The following is a 23,681-nucleotide window of genomic DNA, read 5'->3' as shown; positions in this document are numbered from 1 at the left end:
GCTTACCATTGAATGCCCTGGTTAAATGAGGTGGTTTGTTATTATAAGGAAATATCCTGTAATAACAGATGTTTTGTGAGAAATTATGATAAAAAATAAAGTAATTTTTATCACTGTAAATGAATATCTTAACTCAACTATCATCAATAATTTCAATCTCTATATGGCTAATAATCGAATGTACATTTAATAAGAAAATAATTAAATTATTCAGGGAGGTGATTAAATAACTAAATAATGTCTAAATTCGACATGAATATTCTAATATGATAGAAACGGGATCCAGCAACGCCTGTCAGGTAAGAAACGATTACTAATTTGACATGCGTGGTATTTTTTGTAATGATTGATTACTCTGGATCTATATATCTTATTACCGATGATCGAATACGTCGGAAAATTAATAATTATCGCGTAAAGATAAGAATTTAATAACATTCAGAATGGTGAAGATTAACGTATTTACTTAAAGAAATATATAAATTAAAACTGTAGAGCTAATAAAAGTCTACTTTACGCGTTATCATGATTTAAATTGCTTTTTTATATTAAACGCTGGAGTATAAACTTTCATTCGCTCTTGTTGGTGAAAGATCTTAACTTTTCATTTATTGCGCTCCGATATTTCGACGGTCATCAGAGGACATTCATAAAATTTCTTTGTGTAAAATGATATACTCCTACAAATATATATAAATGTATTATATATATATATATATATATATATATATATATATATATATATATATAATATATATATATATATATATGTATATATGTAAAATATGACGCAATTCTAAACCTATACAGTAATGCTAAACTTAACTGTTCTTTATAGTTTCAAAGATATTGAATCAAATAATTAATCTTATTAGAATTTAAGTCTGTTTAGCTAATTTCAAATAAATAAAACTATATTAATCTATGATATAATGAACTTAATATGGTATTAGAGGAACTAACTTTTAAACAATTAAAGAAACAGGAATTCACCACACCTTCGACCACAATTTATAAAGTTGACCAGGTTTCTCTCATAATAGGATAAAGAGCATAAATTAAAAATCAGATGTAGATATAGATTTCAGTAACAAATATCTGTACGTAAAATACATATACTAATTCAGTAAAAAAAAATTTAAAAATCAACAACGTATTAACAAGTTTTAATTACTACATCACTGAATATTATAACAAAAGTATCATGAGTAAGATTATTTTCAGAACTGCAACAACTTCAGAGCATTAAATATAAATATATATGATTTTTATTTGCTTTTATGTCATATCATAAACATGAAACATTAAATAAAATACTACATATTTGTATAACAACTAAAACAATAGCGAATTAAGCACTTTATATTTTACAATATATAAACTATATTAAAGTAATGTATTTATTATAATTAAAAGAACTAGTGACTTCTCAAAACGTAGGTCTATAAAGTAAGTAACTAAAATATTAGATTGATTGAATTGAATAACTAAAATAATTGATAGATCGTTTAAATAATAGATCATTCAAATAGCTGCATATTTTATTACAAATCGTTAAAGATCTTAACATTTATCAGTGATCTATTACAGGTAGCTATCTTTAATATGTCTTCTATGGCTTTTGTTAATCTGCGGCTTTCTACTTTGTCTTGTGTTTAACATGAAGTCTAAAGACTCTCTACAGGTCTACAAATTATTGTATTACCTGCAATATTTGGTTACAGCTTTATTATGAAATGCATTTACTAATCAAGCCTGAAATGGATTAGACGTTAATACTTATAAAATTTATAGAAATATCTTAATAAATCTTACAATTACCACTAATGTAACGCTAGACTATATGTCCAGAAACGTATCTCTTACTACCAGTTCTTAAGCGAAAGTAATAATTTTTCTCAATTGTTCTTGAATTCTTGAATTAATGTACAATATTATGAATACAAAAAAGCTGCTTGAGATAATCTAAATGCCTTATAAAATATACTGGATACTCGTTATTCTGGAATATTGTTAATCTATATAACCGTGTCCATATTTATCTTTCAAATAATCAATTTGAATTCAGCTTAATGCTCCTTATTATATTTAAAAATTATATACCTGAACTGAGTTTTAAAAGTTTAAGGAAAAATCAGAAGTCCGATGATGTTAAATCGGCCGGTTATGTGATGATACACGTTTTTTTACAATTTTTTTAGGTTCACCTGAAGGCATCATAGCTCTTAAGTAATATTCTTTGATAATGATTTAGTCCAGAATTCATAAGGAACAACATCACATTTTTAAATTTCAAGTATTTATGTATGGTAGTTTATACTTCAAAATATTGTAATAGAGGAATGCTTAATCTTTGCATGAACAAACATTGCTGACAAAACACGACTATATTGGGTAGGTAAAAATCGTAAATAACATATGCTTGGCAATGTCAAATTCTGCTATCTGAGTCAATATTCTTATTATTCTAATACTTTAAAGTATAATATATATTACATAAATGAGATTAAGAGCATTTACGCTAATAATTGTTTCGCTTCTTTAGTAAGATTATTGTGCATTATATATTCAGCAAAGTATTTCCCATAAGTTTCTGCAATTTTGCTTCATATATCTAGCAACATGGAGATACCACGTCAAATAATGATGCCGGTTTGGTAGCAATCCAATCATTGATAAATTTTGGTATTTCTTCAGCAATGTGAATCTGTGTGCGAGCCAAGCCATACTGCATCCATCTGAACAAGTCGTTATCAGAAGGCCCTAAGTCTAGTGGTATATTTAGTATTAAAACAGTGAGTCATTTACAAATTTTGCAGTGTATGACTAAGCTGCAGTAATAAAATTTGTGCTTTAAAAGCTAACTATATCTGAAAGATTTGAAATTGTTTATAAAAAGTATGAATTTCACATCCGACGCTATCGTAACTAGTCATTTTAGAGAATTTTTCTTTCTTAAATCTGTTTAGTTTTAGCTTTAGTTTCTAATTAATTAAAATAATGTATTATAAAAGTAAATGGATATGTATATTGCATCAATATAAACGTATAAGGATTGATTTTAATGCTTCAGAGGAAATTATTTTAACAAACAACATTTCTAGTTCTACAATACTAGAATGTCAGGAATTGGAATCTTAAACCAAATGAGATAATTTGGAACTATAATACTATTTTGGAACGTAGAGGAAGTATTCGCTTGAATATTAGAAAAAAAATTAAATAGAACATGTTACTCCTTGAATTTACTAAACGCTGTGTCTTGTCCACACAATATTGTTCTTTGATAGCTCCAAAGGAACTGTCTTTTTTGAGCATTGAGTGTAAATGCCGATTGTAAAAAATAGGGATAGTCATATATACTAATTAATGTACACAATTTTATCCAACAATAATATATTTATAGAAAAAGATTTAAAAATAAATTTATAGTTTCTATATTTTAAGATTTCTATTCCATTTTCATAGTATTGCGGTACATCACTCGTTTGTAATAGAATCTAAAATTTCAACGCATTCCTCAAACCCTCCTGGCACAAAAGTAAATTGTAAAGTCTACTAAGATAACGACCCTATATATATGCAGTATGTCATACAGATATGACATTTATACTACTGTTTTACGCTCAAAGTTTATGCAGATAATCTCATCAAATATTTATAAAGAATATGATTTTGACTTTGTTAAAGTACGTTACATATTTCAAAATAAGATCAGCAAGATTTCCAAATTTAAAAAATCTTGCGTCTTTGTACCGATCATTATGTGTTATTCTAGTAAGTTTTAAAAAATGTTTTATAAAGTATAGTATTGTTAAAAATTATTAATCTTAGACTGGTATTATGGTAATATTTTAAGATAAAATATGGACTTTTGAGTAGTCATACCACATTATTCATATTTTTTAGTTATTTAGATGATGCTAATAAAGAATAATTTTCAAGGTATTTTGGACAAAAACTTTACTTTATTTACTCTTCAACACTGCAGCTTTTTGATATTTTTTTACCGTAAATTAGTTTTATTTTGTCAATATAACGTTCATTAATAAATCATAGGGTGCATATATTTTTATAGGTGACTTTGAATTATATTTTCATCTGGTAATATTTGATCGTAGTTTTTTGTGTTAAAATAAATTGGAATCATTGAAATCATGGAAATGAATTGGAATTATCACTAAAAAATGATTATCTAACGAAAGCATCATTTCTTCTCTTCTTTAGCTCGGAGGCTGTAACCAGAATTCTAATGAAAATGCGAGTGCTGCCGATTCGTTGATAAAGCTGAGTAGCTGAAATCATATTGAGTGGCAAATGCCGCCGATATTGTAACTAATAGGGCTGCAATATTATGGAATGACAGTGTGGTTGCTGCTGGAGGTTATTACAACACTTCAATTATATCTAACTCGAATTATATAATTACTATAGAAATTGATCAAGATCGGTTTGTCAGTGAAGGGCATGAAGAAGAATTAAACTAACTAAATGTAAATTAAATGAAAACATGATAAAATATAGTAAAGGTAAAGTAGCAGTCCACTATTTTCTTGAATCCACCATTTTCAAAGGACTTCTACCATAACTAACAGAATTTTAATTGGTATGATTTGAAATTCTAGATGTATATTCTTAGATAAATGATACTGTAATGATAACTTTTACAGATAAATTTTAAGACTGACAAATAATTAGTAATAAATAATAACAAATAAAGATTAAATTTTTTTGTTGTTTCAATTGTTTTGTGTTATTATTTGTTAGACCATTTTTTTTTCTAGAAAATAATACTATCGCTAACAAAAATTGATTTTTGTACTATTACGTGTATTTTTTAATTCAATTTGATCATACTTGCAAGCTTACGAATATATTAATGGATTTATATAAAATGTGTTATTTATTATAGCAACAATTAACAAATTGAAGGATAAGACTAGTAGCTTAATCTACAATTCAACGACAAACTTATTGAATAATGTGTTATATATATATATATATATATATATATATATATATATATATATATATATATATATATATATAAAATGTATGGCATTTTAGATATAATGAAAATAAATAAGTATTACTAAGATTATTACTTTTATTTAATTAAAAACAGTCTTGAAATTTTATATAGGTTGGTTAGTATACTTACATAGTAAGATTTATATTTTGTTCCAATTCGAAGCTGATTATAATTTGTTTATGTTGAAAATTGTACCTTTAATATTAATTAAATATCAACCAAAGGTGAATCAGAACTAGTGGCCTTCTTGTCGATAGCAGATCAGCTAACAGATGTACAAATCAAGCATGTTAAATGCGTCATCGTCACGCTAACTCAACTTTTTCTTTGCAACCCACAGCGATTCACAGGCGAATTAATGCAAAAAATCTGTTCCGCCACCCCATTGGCCCGACACGGCGAAACGTCACGTACGGCGGTCGCTTCGATTGGCCAAAGACAATATAAAACCGAAAACGGTATTCCATGTGGCTTCATACTGTCGCTTTAAGAGTGGTGGCAACTTCCGACATCCACAACAACGAGCCAGCTATCCCCAGTCGGTCGCTTTTGCAGGTTGTTCTTCGCAGATTTCCATTTCATTTGGTAAGTGTCAGCATATCTTAAAACAAGACTTTACTCTTTACCTCGTTATCATTGTTAGTTACTGGAATACATTTTTCCTTATTTTTTTTTCAAAAATGTAAATTATTTTAATTTTCGGTATTGTTGGTGTACATAAAATCAATTTGTTGTTAAATATAGTTTGTATTAATATTTAGAAAATAACTACCTCTATTATTATCAAGATATAGATTTAATATAAAAAGTGCGAATCATGTATTAAAGAATTAGGAATTAATCTAATTTTTTCAAATATATTGAAGTTTAAAAATAATTACATTTAATTAAAATATAAGTTCATAACATTAATTTCATTGTTATGAGGAAGTGATACCTCTAATAATTTATATTATTTTATGTCTGATTATTGCTGATAGACATTATTATGAAACTCTAACATATGAAATATAGGTTATTGAAATTAATAAACAAAAAGCTGCTAAATATAAACATAACTACTTATAATTGTATTGAAATATGATTTTCTCTTAAATTATTATCCGAATATATATACAATAAATTATGTTAGTTTCAAACTTTTAATATTCCTTTTAATTCTATTCGTAATACTAAATCGTTTAACTTACGTTAGCTGAAAATATGTCCTATTAATAAACTAAGTAAATGTTAATAAGTAGCACGCTATATGAAAACAGTTTAGAGAGTGTTACTATTCATTCATACGGTATGCGTTAGTTTGTTTTTACATCAAATAATTGATGTTGAGAAAATAAAATGAAAGTGTTAATCATATAATGATAAATTATGATCAAAAATACTAAATTTTAAATGATTCAATTTAAATATAAATGTCTTTAATGCAGTATAATACCCTTTAAAATCTTTCAAAATTTTAAGGAAATTAAATTCATTCATCATTTATTTTACGTCAAAATGAAAATACTTTCTTTATTATATTCAATTGTATATGTACATAATTAAATTGGAGTATATCATTAAGAAAATTGATATTGATTTTATTTGTAGATTTTAATTTTTTTTTTGCTTATTAATTCATTAAATAACTTGAGATTTAATTACTTATAATGGACAAATATTGATATCAAATTATACATTATCTTTATTAATTTAATAGGTTTTTCTATAATGAAGTCAGACCTACTTTTATGAAAAAACATGTAGTTTAGTTTTTAATAAATTATGACTGAAATTATTAGTTAAAACAAAATATATTCAGATTGTTTCAAAAACAATTCTTACATTAATTATTATATTAGAAAGGACTACTTATAAATAATTAAAAAATTAATTTTTGTTTTTGTTCAAAAATATCCGTAAAATAGGTATTGTTGCCTATCTGAAAAATGAGAGATCTTTTGAGACTATCCAAGAATAATATATTTTGGTTAATAAAGTTATGCTAAATGAAGTTTAGCCAGACGATGTAGTGAAATAAAGGTGAAAATATTGACTAATGTTGTAAGATCTATGTTGTTGTTTTTATTTTTTTTATGTAACGACTTTATGTCTTTTCTTTATGTTCTTTGCAAAGAACGGTGTTTTAAATTAAAAAACAAGTAATGTATTTGGTGAACTTTATTCTTATCGTTGTATCAAAATCGTTATTTTAAATTAAGAGCAGGATTTTAAAAGTACTCTTGAAACTATCTAATAATTTTTTGTTGATCATAAAGGTAATGCTCAAGTTTTTTGTTTGGCTATAGAATATATCGCTCGATGTTAATTATGAAGATAAAAACGATTTTTATGTCGACGTAGTTTATTTTTTAATATATCATATATATCGAGATTACGTATCTATATCATAATCGTTTTATTTGAAATTATAGAATAATGAACGCCACGGTAATAAACTTGATATATTATTTATAACTGGTTGTATTTCATTGATGGGTTTGCATGAATGTATTTCATTAATAATTGTTATGACAGTTATTTATGATATTTAATAATGTGCTTAACTGAGTGCTGACAGATTTATTCTTATAATCTATTAGGTGTTTACGTTGATTCGTTTCCCTTTTTTATAAAACTTTTATTTTCAAAATTATATCATACAAATTAACACTAAACATTTTGTTCATCATTTGTTCATACTCCATTTTCTGACAAGTCGTTGTATTTATAAAACTTCTCATGAATGAATTGATTGAATTCCATTCATCTCTATAAGAAACTATTATTGATGCAACAGTTTATATAACTGGCTTTAAAATGTAGCAAAATCTGAAGAATAATGAAGGTGGATGTTAGTTGAGTAGGATGTTATATTGGGGCGATTTAAAATGTTTTAAGCAGCTTTACGGTGTACAAACAGTTACCGAAAAATAACTAATGTCTTTTGGAATATTCGAGCATTTTTTCCTCATTGCTTGATTGTAGCGATAGCTCTTTCAGTTTTCTGTCTTCAAAAGCTCATGATACACTTTTCTAATTTCTAATTCTATACATATCAGATTTGCATCTAATAAAAACAGGTTTCTCAATAGTTTTACTGCTCATGTGAGTTAGTTTTCCTTGACTCATCATCTCTTCACCATCCATTTTTGTCGGTTATCTGGTTTTCTGCAGTCGTTGAATATAGAACAGCTTTCCACACTTAGTTAACTAGCGCATCACTGAAATGAAGAGGAGTACAATAAGACTAGTTAAAGACTTTATTTAGCATAGAATGAAACATGTATGATAAAGTATGCAGCATTGGTGTTTATGAAATCGTTTTTAACCCTTGATGTTGATAATCTATACAAAAATGAAGGCTTCCGTGAATAAATAATATTTTAATACCTTTCAGAAATATTATTAGCCGTTTTTTATTATATGCTAATTATAATGAAAACTTCCAACAAACGTTTTTAATACCGCCTAGGTCTGATTAAATGATATACTTAATAAGAAATGATATGAAAATACCTCTTGAAAATGAAAAGTGATGTAGAACAGGAGAGTCAGATATCAAATTTGATAAAGCTGGCCATAATTTAGGTCTGACATATTTTGCTCTCAGTTTTTTTCATGGTCGTTTTTATATGTCGTTTTATATAAAATTTTATAACAAACTACTTAGATATAACTTCTGGACACTAAATTTTGCTGAAGAGGGATGGTTATCCCGTGATGCCATATTTATTATTCATTTTAGGCATTTACGAAGAATTCTATTATATGAAACACTTTTTTTATTTAAATATATTACCTACTTTTCATTGTTATTTATATTTGATTTATTTATTTTTATAGATTAAAACTTTTTTTAAATTATATACTACTTATCATATTTTATTTAAATTTGTATAAAAGGTTTCTAAAATATGAAACCAACCAAACGTAAAGCAAATTTCCCATTGCTTGATAGTTGGGTTTAAAGTTGGATATCTCTAGTAATTTTTAGTCTATGAATTAGTACAATTTCAAAATAAATTGATTTTCAGTGTTTTCTTATCTAATAAGAGCCTGACATGTATACACGTTTCCACATAAAAATAAATATTTTCAGAAAATCAAAAGTTTATACTGTTGTTATTTTGACGGAACGTAATATATTTAGTTTTGAGGTTGACACCAGTAAAATAAAACGACTTAATTAATATTTATTAAATCATAACATTGAATAAAGACTGGAAAGTAATTACCGACAAAGCGAGCATTTCTTGGCTATTTTCAATTTCTATCTCAGATTTGGTAGGCTTATATTATTTTTTTCTATTGTGCTGGTAGTGGTTTCTTTATTGTGCTTATCTTATCTCTTATCCCTCTTTTACAATGATGCTTTTCTTAATGGTTTATCCCTATTTTCTTGTTTTGATTTCAAAGTATTTCGAAAATTACTATTCGAATTCATATTCTTCCCAACTTCTTTTCTATTTTGTGTATGAAAAGTTAATATACTCTAAAACTTAGAGCTAAGAATACTTATATAAAATAACCCTTATTCCGAACTTTGTTAGTATTTATTTTCTCGTAACTTGTAACATATCTATAAGTTCTCCCTCGCTCATACGTTCTAACCGCCCTGCAAAATCTCCGTTAGATATGGAGCCATTAAATATCACGCTAGAAATATTTCCGAGCATTTTCGAGGTTCCGAGACTAAATGTGTATTATACACAATAGACAGTGAGAACATGACACCACTGATTGTTTGATTGTGAAGCGAAGTATTCCAGATAAGTTATTATGATAATATTTAAATTACGCCTGTATCCTTTGATGTTACCATATTTATATTTGCGTATTATCGTATATGTTTTACTACACTGTAAATAACGAAAAATAATGGAATATTTATTTTATTGATTTCTCCACTCGTGTATTTCTAATAAATAAAATTTATTGTTTATGTTATTTATAATATTTAAATATAATAAATCTATCTAAATAGTATTTGTAATCTTATATCTATCTATGCTATATTTACGATTTCGAATCTCTTTGAGACGTGGGACTTTTTAGCTTTTGTTTTTGGTCACTTATAGCTAACAGAATATAATTCAACAAGGATCAACTGTAATAGTACCAATAAGCGGTTTGGGATACTTTATATGACATCTGGGGTGGTTTCTAAGTTAGTTACTTCACGATCACAAAGATCAAACTCAAAATCTTTTTTACGATAAATGTACATGAACTAAAATGAATAAAAATATCACCAGTTTAGGGTTTCTTGTGATATTATTGGGTGGAGAATAATCCTAAACTTTCTTTAATTTGATTTATCAATTATTTATCCCTATTTTATTCTTTTGCTTTCAAAATATTTTGAAAATTACTATTCGAATTCATATTCTCCCCAAATTCTTTTCCATTTTGTGTATGAAAAGATAGTATACTCTAAAACTTAGAGCTAAGAATATTTATATAAAATAACCCTTATTCCCAACTTTCTTAGTATTTATTTTCTCGTAACTTGTAACATATCTATAAGTTCTCCCTCGCTCATACGTTCTAACCGCCCTGCAAAATCTCCGTTAGATATGGAGCCATTAAATATCACGCCAGAAAGATTTCCGAGCATTTTCGAGGTTCCGAGACTAAATGTGTATTATACACAATAGACAGTGAGAACATGACACCACTGATTGTTTGATTGTGAAGCGAAGTATTCCAGATAAGTTATTATGATAATATTTAAATTGCGCCTGTATCCTTTGATGTTACCATATTTATATTTGCGTATTATCGTATATGTTTTACTACACTGTAAATAACGAAAAATAATGGAATATTTATTTTATTGATTTTTCCACTCGTGTATTTCTAATAAATAAAATTTATTGATTATGTTATTTATAATATTTAAAGATAATAAATCTATCTAAATAGTATTTGTAATCTTATATCTATCTATGCTATATTTACGAGTTCGAATCTCTTTGAGACGTGGGACTTTTTAGCTTTTGTTTTTGGTCACTTATAGCTAACAGAATATAATTCAACAAGGATCAACTGTAATAGTACCAATAAGCGGTTTGGGATACTTTATATGACATCTGGGGTGGTTTCTAAGTTAGGTACTTCACGATCACAAAGATCAATCTCAAAATCTTTTTTACGATAAATGTACATGAACTAAAATGAATAAAAATATCACCAGTTTGGGGTTTCTTGTGATATTATTGTGTGGAGAATAATCCTAAACTTTCTTTAATTTGATTTATCAATTATTCATTAAATATACAATTAAACCATTTTAACTAATTATAATGAAGAGGTATATCATGATAAGCCACATTATGATCATGCAATATCTTGGACTTTGGTAATGATAGTAATTATACTTACAATACATTTTATAGAACATTCCGTCTTATTGCAGAAAAAGGACTAATTTTTAATAAGTAATAATAGTACAGCTAATTTTATATGGTGAAACCTTGTATAAAAATTTCTTTTATTATATTGCTGATTTAGTTTTCATATAACTTATATTTGAACTTATATTTGAAAATATTTTATCTAGATATATATATTATCTGCTAATAAATTTTATAACAAAAGTGATTAAAGTTTTACAACTAAAAATGACCACATTTACTGGAAACTACTATAATGCGACTTTATGAACAAGATTTTGCTATAAATCGTTATCTAAATGTAATATAAATAGCTAGGAAGACTAGCTTGTTCCAATAGATATTACGACAAACTCAATTTCTTAGAACGACCTTATTCATAGTAATTGGTCTGGATAGAATGTATGTCATTCAATCGATTTTGCTCTGTATAAAATTTCCGAAGTACACTGCGATAAAATAATAGTTGTAATAACTTTTTTAACACTTGGTTATTCTATTATGGGATCATATATTAATAAAATATAATTTCACCAGTGTTACTTACTAATACAGTGTCGCTGTATTAAAATATTGAAATAAGGGTTGCTGCTAGTGGCTTAGTTCGTACTCTTAGGTGGTACTAAGCGTACAATTAAGTCGGATTTAATAAAAGTTCAATCTTACTTGTTATATTCAGAAGACATTGCATCGTATTTCTGGCAACTGCTTGTTTCAATTCAAGATCAATCTCTCTGAGCATCACTTTATAGTGTATAATATTATAAGTTGGCACAGTTCATGGGTAGGTTTAAAAAATTAACCATTTTTTTGAAATAGTATACTTACGCTCTAAAGAAAATAAGCGAAAACAATGATGGATATTAACATATGGATATATATGTGTATGTATTAGTCATTTCTTTAAAAAATGTATTAGTTAAGTTTTAAACCATGTTTATTAATCTAAGCATTTCGACAATATGACCAAAGCATGGTTTGAATTAGTTTAAATTAACAAGCGTCTGCTGCTTTGTATAACGTAGGTTACTGATAGTTCTTTAACTTGATAATAGTTCAAGGGCATTCCAAAATTGTCTTTATTTGACGAAAAAGCTGACTGGACTATGTAAATATATAAAATATAGATAAAATATTGTTTTAATGGTTTTAATATATTTACTGTTTGTTCTATGGGCATGGAATCAAACAAAAATGTATTGTGAAAAGATATAAAATATTGCAAAATTGTAAAGTTATGGAAGATGTAAGCAACAGGTGTACCGGGTAATTTTCTCGTTAATAAATATAGAATTACACTTATTTATTGTGAAATAAATGTTTGAGTCAAATATGAGGGGACATGTTAAGTTGAAGCACTTATTACACTATTAAATCATCACATGCCAAAAGTACTCTTGAACGACCTGAAAGAGACTGTTTGTGAGAAAACCCTTTGAAGAGATTATGACTCTAAGATTTGTTCTTTTAACCGTTAATTAAAGGACCGTGATGATCTCTGATGATTTTGTTTTGTTAAAATACCAAAGAAAGAGATGACCGTAAGTGAAATAATTACTTCAGATTGATTCATCAAAATATCAATTCAAATATAATTGAGAGTAGACGAAAAAACTCTGTACATTGTTTAAAAATCCAATAACTTACATAATTTTCTATTATGACTCCATCATTATAAAAGTTCACTTATGGTTCTTTCAATAAAACAGCTAATGCACGTCATCAACAACGTCGAACGTATTGCCAAACTCGGCTCATTAAACTGTAAAATTCCTTTTAAAGGTGAAAAGTATTTCTTTCTCAATTTACTAATTAACATTACTCTTGATAAAAAGAGACAGAATGAAATCAACGTAAAATTCCTTTTAAAGGTGAAACATATTTCTTTCTCGGTTTACTAATTAGCACTACTCTTGATAAAAAGATACAGAATGAAATCTGATGAGTCCAAACTTGTAACCAAATCAGTCTACAAAATTCAATTTGTGTTGGTAGTGATCGACACCGTTGTGATACTTCAATGTATATATAAAAAAACCACTCTATCCTACAAACTATTGTGGCTATTTAATTAACTGTAGTTTAAGTCCTTCAACAGATATGCATTAAAGGTATTAAAATGTTAAAATACATTATATCTTATATAAAGTAATTTTTGTTTCATTATTATATTTACATTAGTATTTTGTTGTCAGAGTCAAAATAAATGAAAACTTAAAATTGCTGCGGCAACGTTGTTGGTTATTTTATTGGAAGGACTAGAAATTAAATAACATTTCTTACAAATCAAATCCGGACAAAACTCGAGACATGTGAGGAACCAATATTCGTCGATTAAACTGATTCGAAAAATTTTGAACTATTCAGATACATTATGGAAATTCGTTCGATTCCTTAACACCAATTTTTTATTCATCGAGCGAACGAAATGAAATTTTGACGCCCGAAAATGTACATTATTAAATTTGTCGCTTATACGCATATATATTGAGGAAAAATTAAATGCGAACAGCTTTATCGTGATGCCGTGGAGCCGCGAGAAATAAAAGTAATGAAAGAGGATAACATGTAACCTAATATCGCGTGAAAAATTTGAACAGTGACGTAAGCCGGAGGCGAAAATATTGAAATTGGCCGCAAAAGACCTAAGTGGGAAATAAATAAAAATGCGATTGAATAATTGTATTATTGTAATACCCTGGAAAATAAAATACAATTAACTGGTCGTTATTATACTGAAATTTTATATCACCTAATTTTATTTTAATTTTTTATGGATACATTTTTTGAAATAAATACCATTAATATAGTATCAATTTATTGATCTTCGGGGTGTTTCTATATTTTTACATTTTATAGTTTACATTTATATACAAAAGGTAATATTTATTGTAGTAAATTATTTACCTATTTTGTGTCCTCTATGTCATGTAACTATCCCTACCAACCGAGTTGTCTCCTTTCTATGTAGTCTTCTATTGATTCAATATTGAGATTTTTTCTTACTTCTTTATTTCTCACTCTGTTCCTGACCAAATTCTTCTGAGATATTTCATTCCGGCTGCTTGTATCTTACTTTATATTTCTTTGATAATACCCACGTCTCTCAACCGAATCTTAGGGTTGGTTTGTAAATTGCTTTGAACACTTTTTCAAAAAAGTAAAGTACAAATTCATGATTTTTTCAATCCTGACAATATCATTTCCATCTCCTAGCTCCTATTAGTTTTAATTTCTATGCCATGACATTAAAATACAATAACTTGTTCTGATTTAACAGAAATAATTTTTTTTTAATAATTTTAAATCCTTTATAATTTTTAATACTTAAATTTGTATATTTTTTACTTCTGACTCCCGCATTACTATCACATTCGTTTTACTTTCATTAGTATCATATTCAATCTGTTTTTGGTCTATTGGTGTTTATTATTAGTGGTGTTTCTCTTTCTTACATATTTTTAGTCTTGCTATGTCTATTTGACATATCTTTATTATGTAATCTATTAATATTGTAAGGAGGATTAGATTCAAACTTCTGCCTTGTCTTAGTCCTGCTTGGATATAGGAAGTTCTTGATTTCATGTTGTATGTATACTAAGTGTATGATCTTCTTCTTTCGGAATCAAGTCAGCGAATTTGCTAGTTCTCTTAATTTTTATAATATTTGCCATTAGGTATTTCATGTCTCATATGTTTTTCCAGAATAGAGCTTTCCTGACCATTGTGGTTTAATAACTTAAATATTGTACACTCTGATTTCACATCCAATAATATTTTCAACCAATAAATTCAACTCTTCAACATAGATCTCCATTACTTCTCATTGTGATTTACTTTGGCCTCAAAAATAATTTTAAAGGATTACCATAGCAATAATATAAGTAAAGTTTAGGCTAATAATTATAATATATAATATATAATAATAACTATAATTTAGGCTAAAGGGAAATTGAGGCTCTTGTTTTATAGGAGTTTAATATACTTTGGCACTTGTTTAGGTGTACTAATGAAGCTAAGTTTAAAGAAGAAACTTAATACTTAACAGCGTAAAGCAGTAGTTAGTTATCTTATCACTCCTAAGTGTTACTATTGATATATACCTTTCTTTTTGAAAAGTCTTAAATATATAAACCTCAATATTTTTCGTATGACATTAACTATTGCTTCAGACTTCTACTTAGATAATGTAAAATTTGAACACACCAAACAACTTCACAGTTACTTTCAACGTGGAGATTATCTTGAATATTTCTGCATGTTGAATAATGTTATATATTGGCAATTTATTGAAGAAATTTGTCATGAAGGCAATGTATTTTAAGCCGCTTTAATGGCTTCACAAAGTCATAAGATCATATTGTCGTTACTGTGGATTGATAACTAATATCAATCATCGACATTCATTAGCTGATCTTATGAAGACAACTTCCACATGGTAGATATCTATAAAAAATTAAAACTTTTTACTATATAAAATAATTACTAATTATTATTATTACTATTATTTTATTTAATTAACATGTTATTTTTATATAAAAATATAAATCATAAAAATAATTGCCTCTTTACGTTTAGGTTTAATCAAGTTAATGTTATTTTAAGTTCATTAAGTCGATAGCAGACTTGTGTTGTTTGAACAATTTTTATAAATAGATGAAAACGTTTGTAGATTATGTTTTTGGCTTTATAGTTTATATAAATATAATGTTCTGGTTTACAACAAATAGTTAAGTCACAAGCAGACGTTGAAGCAATTTTGTTTAAGTTGAGTTGAATCACAAAAACCAAGAAAGATTTCAAACAATTCATAGGTATATTATAAAAGCCGTTTAAATTTGTATATTTTCTCTAACTAAAATTAGTAACATACTCTCTGGTCATATTGAACATACGGATCTCTAAATATATGTTGCGTATTATGTAAAGTTATTTGTGCTTATACTTATTCTTAATTTTTTTTAGTTTCCAAGTTTCTGAATGAAATATATATAATAATAAATATTTTGATGCTCTATTTAGCTGGGATTTTAAAAATTTTCCATAAAATGTTTAATGTTTACGATTTTATTGCATTAGAGTTCTCTCGTAGAATATCCAGAATAACTGAATCAAATCGATGTTATCCAGAAATTGCATTTAAAATGTATCGAGTTTCCAAACAGACAGTTTAAAATTAGGTTTCATATTTGATTTGACGTATTTTTGTATATGAAGTAGAATGATGCTAAAATATATGTTTTTAATTTAATGTATATGTTTATAGGGTTCATCAATATATTTATAATATATGAATATTCTTATAATATATAATACAATATAAATTAAAGACTGGTTATTTTATTCATAATAATAAATAAAATAACCAGTCTTTAATTTTATTCATTATAAATTAACTAGCGACCCGCCCCGGCTTCGCACGGGTGCAATGCTGATACTAAATTAAATACACTACAGAAAAAATATGAACGTTGTATATAAAAACATAGCGGCCCGCTCCGACTTTGCACGGGCATAAAATATATATGCCTATGTCACTCAATGAAAACATGATTAAAATCGATCCAGTATTTTTGGTTCATTCATTACTGCCCTTGGCCTGCACGCATTAAATTTGGAGTAAAACAATTCCTCTTCCCCTATACTTACCATGAAGATTTCCTGCTATCTTTGGAATATCTAAATTCATACAATTTTTATTACATTACATATTTTTAAACGCAAATTTTAAATTTGTAATATCTCCGAAAATATTTGTTTAATTTACATGCTGTAAGGAACCATATTGATCTATTATATATATTAAGGTACTTAATTCGATAAGGATTAATGCCGTATTGCTTAAAATAGCTTCGTAAATAAGCCATTTTCTCACGTAAAAAGTAAACAATAAAAATGGTTAATGTGGGTTATCCCTAAAAGATAAACATATACCATCGCGGACTTTTTTGTAGACCTTTTTATGGTGTACAATACTGTAGTACATTAATTTGATATAACTCGTATGGTTAAGCAGCGATTTTGCTAATTGCTAAACAAGCCTAAAAAAATAGGTTAATTTACGACATCACGTTAGAAACCTCTAAAATTAGCAATGTTGCCTTAGCATATTATGCATGTATTATACATATAAACCTTCCTCTTGAATCACTCTATCTATTGAAAAAAACCGCATCAAAATCCGTTGCGTAGTTTTGAAGATTTAAGCGCACATAGGGATATAGGGACAGAAAAGGCGACTTTGTTTTATACTATGTAGTGATAAATTAATGAATACCATTTGATATTTTTAAAGTTTACCGTTATTTCCACTGTAACGATTATAATAAAAATTATAAATAATTTTCACTTTTTCACTTGACCAAATGGATTGATGGAAGGAATTAAATCTATTATTCGTCTTATGGATATATGTACTTAGATTTCGTCAGAAATTGAGATATTGAGATATAAGTTAATATAAAAAGTGGTGTTATATAATGTAATAACAATAAAATGTAACTGTGATGATATTATGGGTATTAAACATGTAACATAATGTAGATATTATAGTTATTCAATTGAATATTCTATTTGCGTATGTGGACATATAACCTGAAAATACTGTCGACATGATACATAATATTTGATTTTTATAGCAATGATGACCGAAATAGGTCTCAATTTTAATATCTAACAAAAGATACGTATACATGGTTCGTAAACACTGATTCTTAGCGGCAATGTCCAAGTATAACGATTATATATAGAGAAAAATATATACCAACATCCATATTGTCTTTAATTTTTTATCTTTCTGTAATTTTAGTTTAATAAATTTTAAAACAATGATGTGTATTTCGATGATAATAATTATGTGTATTAAAAAGGACAACATGTTAGACACAATCAACTGAAGTAAACAAGGCGTTCTACCATCTGTAATATATTGATTGATTAATAAAACTTCGTCATAATGAACTCATTAATCACTAACAGTTTTTTTAGTGGGCAGACATCAGAATAATTTAGAATTTTCAGAGAAATTGTTTAATAGTCGTGTCACATCGTTTATGAATTCATTATTAAGTTATAGGTAATCATTTTAGAAGTTTTAGTTTCCAAGAATATTTTTCGAATAAAAATGTTAAGTTTAAAGAAACGAGTCAAATATGACATGTAATCGTTTGCTGTAAACGCGTTTTAATATAAATGAATGTATTAATTAATTATATAGAACTTCATAATACAATACGCTAATAATACACTGTATAGGAATTGTATCTGAAAATTTATTTTGCAATAATATCATATTATTCCACAATTATAAGACAGTCTAAGGGATAATTGGAACAGCTGCTTTTTATTATAGAATATAATAGACGCGTTTTAATGCGAATTATAATGTAATTAAGAAGATTAGGGTAAAATTGTTTCAAAATATAAGAGTATTATTATAAATGAAGCGTGAAGCTAGAATAAAAATTAAACAATACTAACTACTATTACCCTACTTGTTATGCATATATAACATATATCATTTTATATTTTTAATTTATCATGTAACAACATCAAGAAAAATTGCATTAGATCTTTCCTCCGTGCGTTGGTATTTCAGTATCATTTGCAGCATGTATTCTGAGATTGAGTTTTTATTGGGTAATATTATCGAGATATTAACCCTACTATTAATTAGCAAGCGCCTTCCTGCCTTCCCATTTTTCGTGAATAAGCAACCATTATTATTTGAAGTATAAGGCATTGTTACCTCTTCTATTTCTGTTTCTGCCTTTTTATTTTGGAACTTCTATTTGCACAATTTCCTGCATTTTTCTGGTCTGCAATTATTTCTATATTATCTCCTTCAAAAAGAGTTCCACCAATACTGCAAGAACTAGATCTGTTTCGGCTGTGGCTTCTCTTTTGTGATTGTCGTCCTTACGTTACGGCGCAATATTGCGATTGTTTTATATCAGCTTAGAGTTTACAGAATCACTAGTCCTATAATAGAATTAGTTTTAAAAATTCAGATTTTACATTAATGCCAAATGTTTTATCAGATCATCCAGTTCTTTTATAAACTTTCGTATCTAATAATCAGGATAGCTATTCTATTTCTAAGAGATATTGTTCTTATATGTCAAGATTTGCCAGTAATTTCATTCGTCTCAAAAATTGGCTTGGTTTAACTACACCTGGACTCTATCTGGTCATAAGACTTTTTAATATATGCGAACGCTCAACTTGTTTTTAAACCCAATTATGTATATACATACGTACTCTTTAGGAAACGAGACTCCAACTTAGATACTAAGTGGAGAAATTTAGCTTATTGTTTGAATATATTTAGGGAAAGTTTGCTTCCACCGGATCAAACCAATATTTTGGCTTGTTTGTCCAGAAAGAGGGAAGTTTAACCAAGCTTAGAGAAAACGTTTAGAATTCTCGATTTGGTTTATATACGTATCTTCCACATATGTTATAGGATAATTAATCTAAAATTATCGAACATGGACACACACTAAAATAAGTAACATAACATTATAAAATAATAAACAATAGCGATGTATATATGCATCTTTTATCCCGACAAGTTAAACCACAGTAGCTTCTAAAAGAATAGAGCTGGCTTTTAGTATTACAGAAATGTACACTTTTATAGTTTGTAGCTTTACTTTCTGAGTTTTACAAATTTTTGGAAAAATTTACCCACAATATCTCATAATACTTAAATATAATCGAGGTATTAAAATAATTATCTATTCTTCCATCCATCAGGCTTCTCACTTTTTTGGTTCTCAGTCATGTTAATAATGGGGGTAGTAAGTTCACAGGTAATGTGGATTCGACCTGATGATTATCTTTTCTTCCATGTATTATATGTTTTTTAGTTTCTCAGTCATAAGAGTATAATAGCACATGGAGGAGGTAATAAGCGCGAAATGTGTATATTGTGGCTTCTAGAAGCTTACACAAAATGCTCAAAATTAATCGAGACATTTTTCGAGTTCTAGAGTATTATACTTTGGTATTTTACATGCTAGTATAGACCATAAATATTATATATTATATGAAACTCCATTTACAGTTTGTAGAATATTATACTTTGTGTAAAAAATAATCCAGATTATTAATAAATTCAAATATTATTAATTCATTGAAATTATCTAGTTCAATCCAACTATTTTAGCACTTATCAATTTGCAATATATTATTGTAAATCTGTTTAAAATTAAAATATTAGTCATGGAGTTAGTAACGAAGTTAAAAGATTTATTTTGAATTAAGGGCTCTAGAAATTTAAAGAAATCGATTTTTATTTTTCATTAATTATATGACCTTAAGAGTATTTTTCAAAATTTATGTTACTCTCGGAGATATAGCTATTTTAGTGATATCTAAATCATGACATCTAAAAACTAAATTTTAATACGTTAATACGTTTTTCTTTTTGCTTTTTAATTTATATTTTACAGTATTTTTAGTTTAGTTAAAAAATGGTAAAATATATTAGTCGTAATTTAAGGAAATATTTTTGTTTAACTGTTTTACCTTACACGATGGTAACTTATATTATTGTTTGTTTTCTTATTTCACATGAAAAATATTCATATTTCTAGATTACAGCACCCCCTTACCTTGCTAAGACTGCCATAAAAATTTATGAGCAGTAACTTCATTTTGTTGTTCTTGATTTTGTTGATACTAACAATATATCAGAACAGTCTTGATGATATTGTACTATAATGAAATATATTGCAAAATTTGTATATAAACTATTAGTTTTATGTATACTATTGTCCATTGGAACACTCTATCCATTATTGTTAATTTGATCAGTTGATTCTATTTTAACGAAGCACGATATAATACTGTTGGCACAATTACGAGTCGAGTTTTACTTTTAAATGTTATTTATAAATATTTTTTTAAACTTTCGACAGTTCTTTTATCTGCCTTAAACTATAATGGATTTATAAAATAATTTATTATTTTATTGTTTATCAATAACAATATCCTAATTAGTAGGTCAGATATTGTTTTTTTTATATAACGCAGACCACATAAACAGATGGAAATGATTGACTGATTGATTGATCGGGTCTGTTTCAGTCAAGTAATTATGAAAACCGATGATTTTTTCCTTAATTTAGGAATCTAATATTAAAGCTAATAACTTAGACGTTTTAAGGCAACTTTAAGCTCATAATCTTGGTGTTTATGATGGACGTGTCAATTAACAACTCGTATTAATAACTGGGTTAATTCATTGTTTATCAAAGTTTCTTTTTGTTTCATTGACATATCGATAAGTTGTTTTACCAAGAGTTCTTACGTCGTGCGGTTTTAATTAAATTTTTTTTAAGTTAATATTATTTTTATTACTCGGTCGAAGCTTATTGCTTTTGGAAAAGGTTTTCTGTTGCCAGCATTGATTGTGTGGCAGTGTTTTAGACCCGATCGATCGTTAGTCATATTTTTGTCATGTAAGTGTTCTGACGGCGTGCTCTGGCCTGTTTGCCTGAAAGCTTTCTGTATTTTATTGACTTTGTCATATGGTTCCATACCAGTTGTTCCAATTTATTACCTATTTCGAAACTGCTGATGTTTGCAACAAACGACTGGTCGATAAGTAATGTATTTTATTTGAAAAGAGATTTATTTATAGGTAACACCTTGATTAAATCAAGATATGAGATATGACGCTAAAATTTAGAGAATAATTTTAGAGAATATTTTTTAAAATAATCTAAAATAAGTATGAAATAGTATATTCTATGGCGGCATTGCTGTTATTTGTTAGAAAAAACATATTCTGTGTATTACGTTATTGTAGACCTTTATTAACCGAACTTTTTATAATTGTTATATCAGTTCATAAAACAATATACTTTCTTGATTTGAACTCAACTTTTTCATCATGACTGTTGTTGATTGTTGCCAATGGGACTATTAAAGTCTCGTAATCAGATATATTTTCTGTATTAACTATGTATCAGTATTTTACAAATCACTAAACACTCTTCTAAATATCTTTCTTTCAGACCAAGTCATTATATGTTTTAATTTCTTTCCTGAATTATTACCTTACTGCTTTTTATTATATGAATGATTATTTTGCGGCATAGAAGTTGCGCCAATTCCAACCGTTACATTCGTTCCTTATATTAGATTTTCTCAAGACCATCAAACCAGGGGTATGATTCAATGATGACCCGGCGTATGATGATGAATGAATTCTTTTTCCATCCAACTATTTCTACTTATTTGGAAACAGAAAATAGTTCCGGTGTGATAAATCTGGTTATGCGAGCATTCAAATGAAATAACATTGATCGGTCAACATTTTTTACCAGGGGAAACCCATTGTTTTGATTGTTCATTGGTCACCGGTGTTTCGTGATGTATTCGTGTTTCATTAACGGGTATGAAACGGCTCAAAATCTCCATCATATTATACGTAAATACCGCCAAGCATTTTCTTGAACTAATGGTCAAGCCACTCGAGGACATACCACCTGGGTAATATTTTAATATCCACATATTCATGTAAAATATACTGTACCTGCTCGAGTTGAGATGTTTATAGCATCAGCTACTTCACGTACTTCAGTTAACCGCTTCTTAACCATTGAAATTAATAATAGTGTAAGGTCCTCTTAATAAATGCTATAACAAGATTTTATTTAGATTTAGCGTTGTTTTCTTTTTGCAATAATAATGCTTAATTGCCACATGACACAATGCTGTCATGGTACTAATAGTGTTAAAGGTTGTCAAACATAAACTAAATGATGCAGCTTGATCAAAAATTGTTGAGGGCACCAATGACGCATTTTAATTTAATTTCTACTTGGGGAATTCAAGAAGACACTAACTTATCAAACTACTCTTATAACTCTTAATAAAGCATTAATTTGCTTTAAAATTATCCTTATCATTTATATTAAGTTCTTATCTCTAAATTCCTTAAAATAGTCATGAGATTGGAATTGGCTATTCTCGAATTTAATCAAACTTGCAATGATTTTTGAAGTTAATCAACTTAAAAATTTTAGTTACTTATTAATTTAGTGCTCCATTTTTTTCGGCTATATGTCAATTATTAATATTTAGAGTATTGCAGCCTAAATACATAACAGCATAGTACTATTAAATAAATAATTAAACTTCAGTACAAAATCATAATTTTGAAAGCAATAAGTTCTCCTTTTATGTACATATATTTTTAATGAAAATGTGTTTCCGGATAAAGCCAATTATACAGTACTGGATGTATTAAGGATCCATTG

General features: G+C 27.3%; 1 protein-coding gene across 1 annotated transcript in view; it reads left to right on the top strand.

The window, feature by feature from the left end:
- Positions 1-5,487: 5,487 nt before the first annotated feature.
- The window catches only part of AstC (Allatostatin C), an 81,519-nt gene continuing 63,325 nt past the window's right edge, over positions 5,488-23,681 (top strand). The window contains exon 1 of the mRNA XM_076402245.1: positions 5,488-5,617. Coding sequence (XP_076258360.1) covers positions 5,498-5,617 — 120 coding nt within the window. The 5' untranslated portion in view covers positions 5,488-5,497. The remainder of the gene's footprint in view (positions 5,618-23,681) is intronic.

Source organism: Rhynchophorus ferrugineus, unplaced genomic scaffold (assembly GCF_030347505.1).
Source record: "Rhynchophorus ferrugineus isolate W39M unplaced genomic scaffold, kcgeb_rfMv2 rfM1, whole genome shotgun sequence".
Taxonomy (NCBI): domain Eukaryota; kingdom Metazoa; phylum Arthropoda; class Insecta; order Coleoptera; family Curculionidae; genus Rhynchophorus; species Rhynchophorus ferrugineus.
The sequence above is the reverse complement of the archived record's forward strand: the minus strand, read 5'-3'. Positions and strand labels throughout refer to the sequence as shown.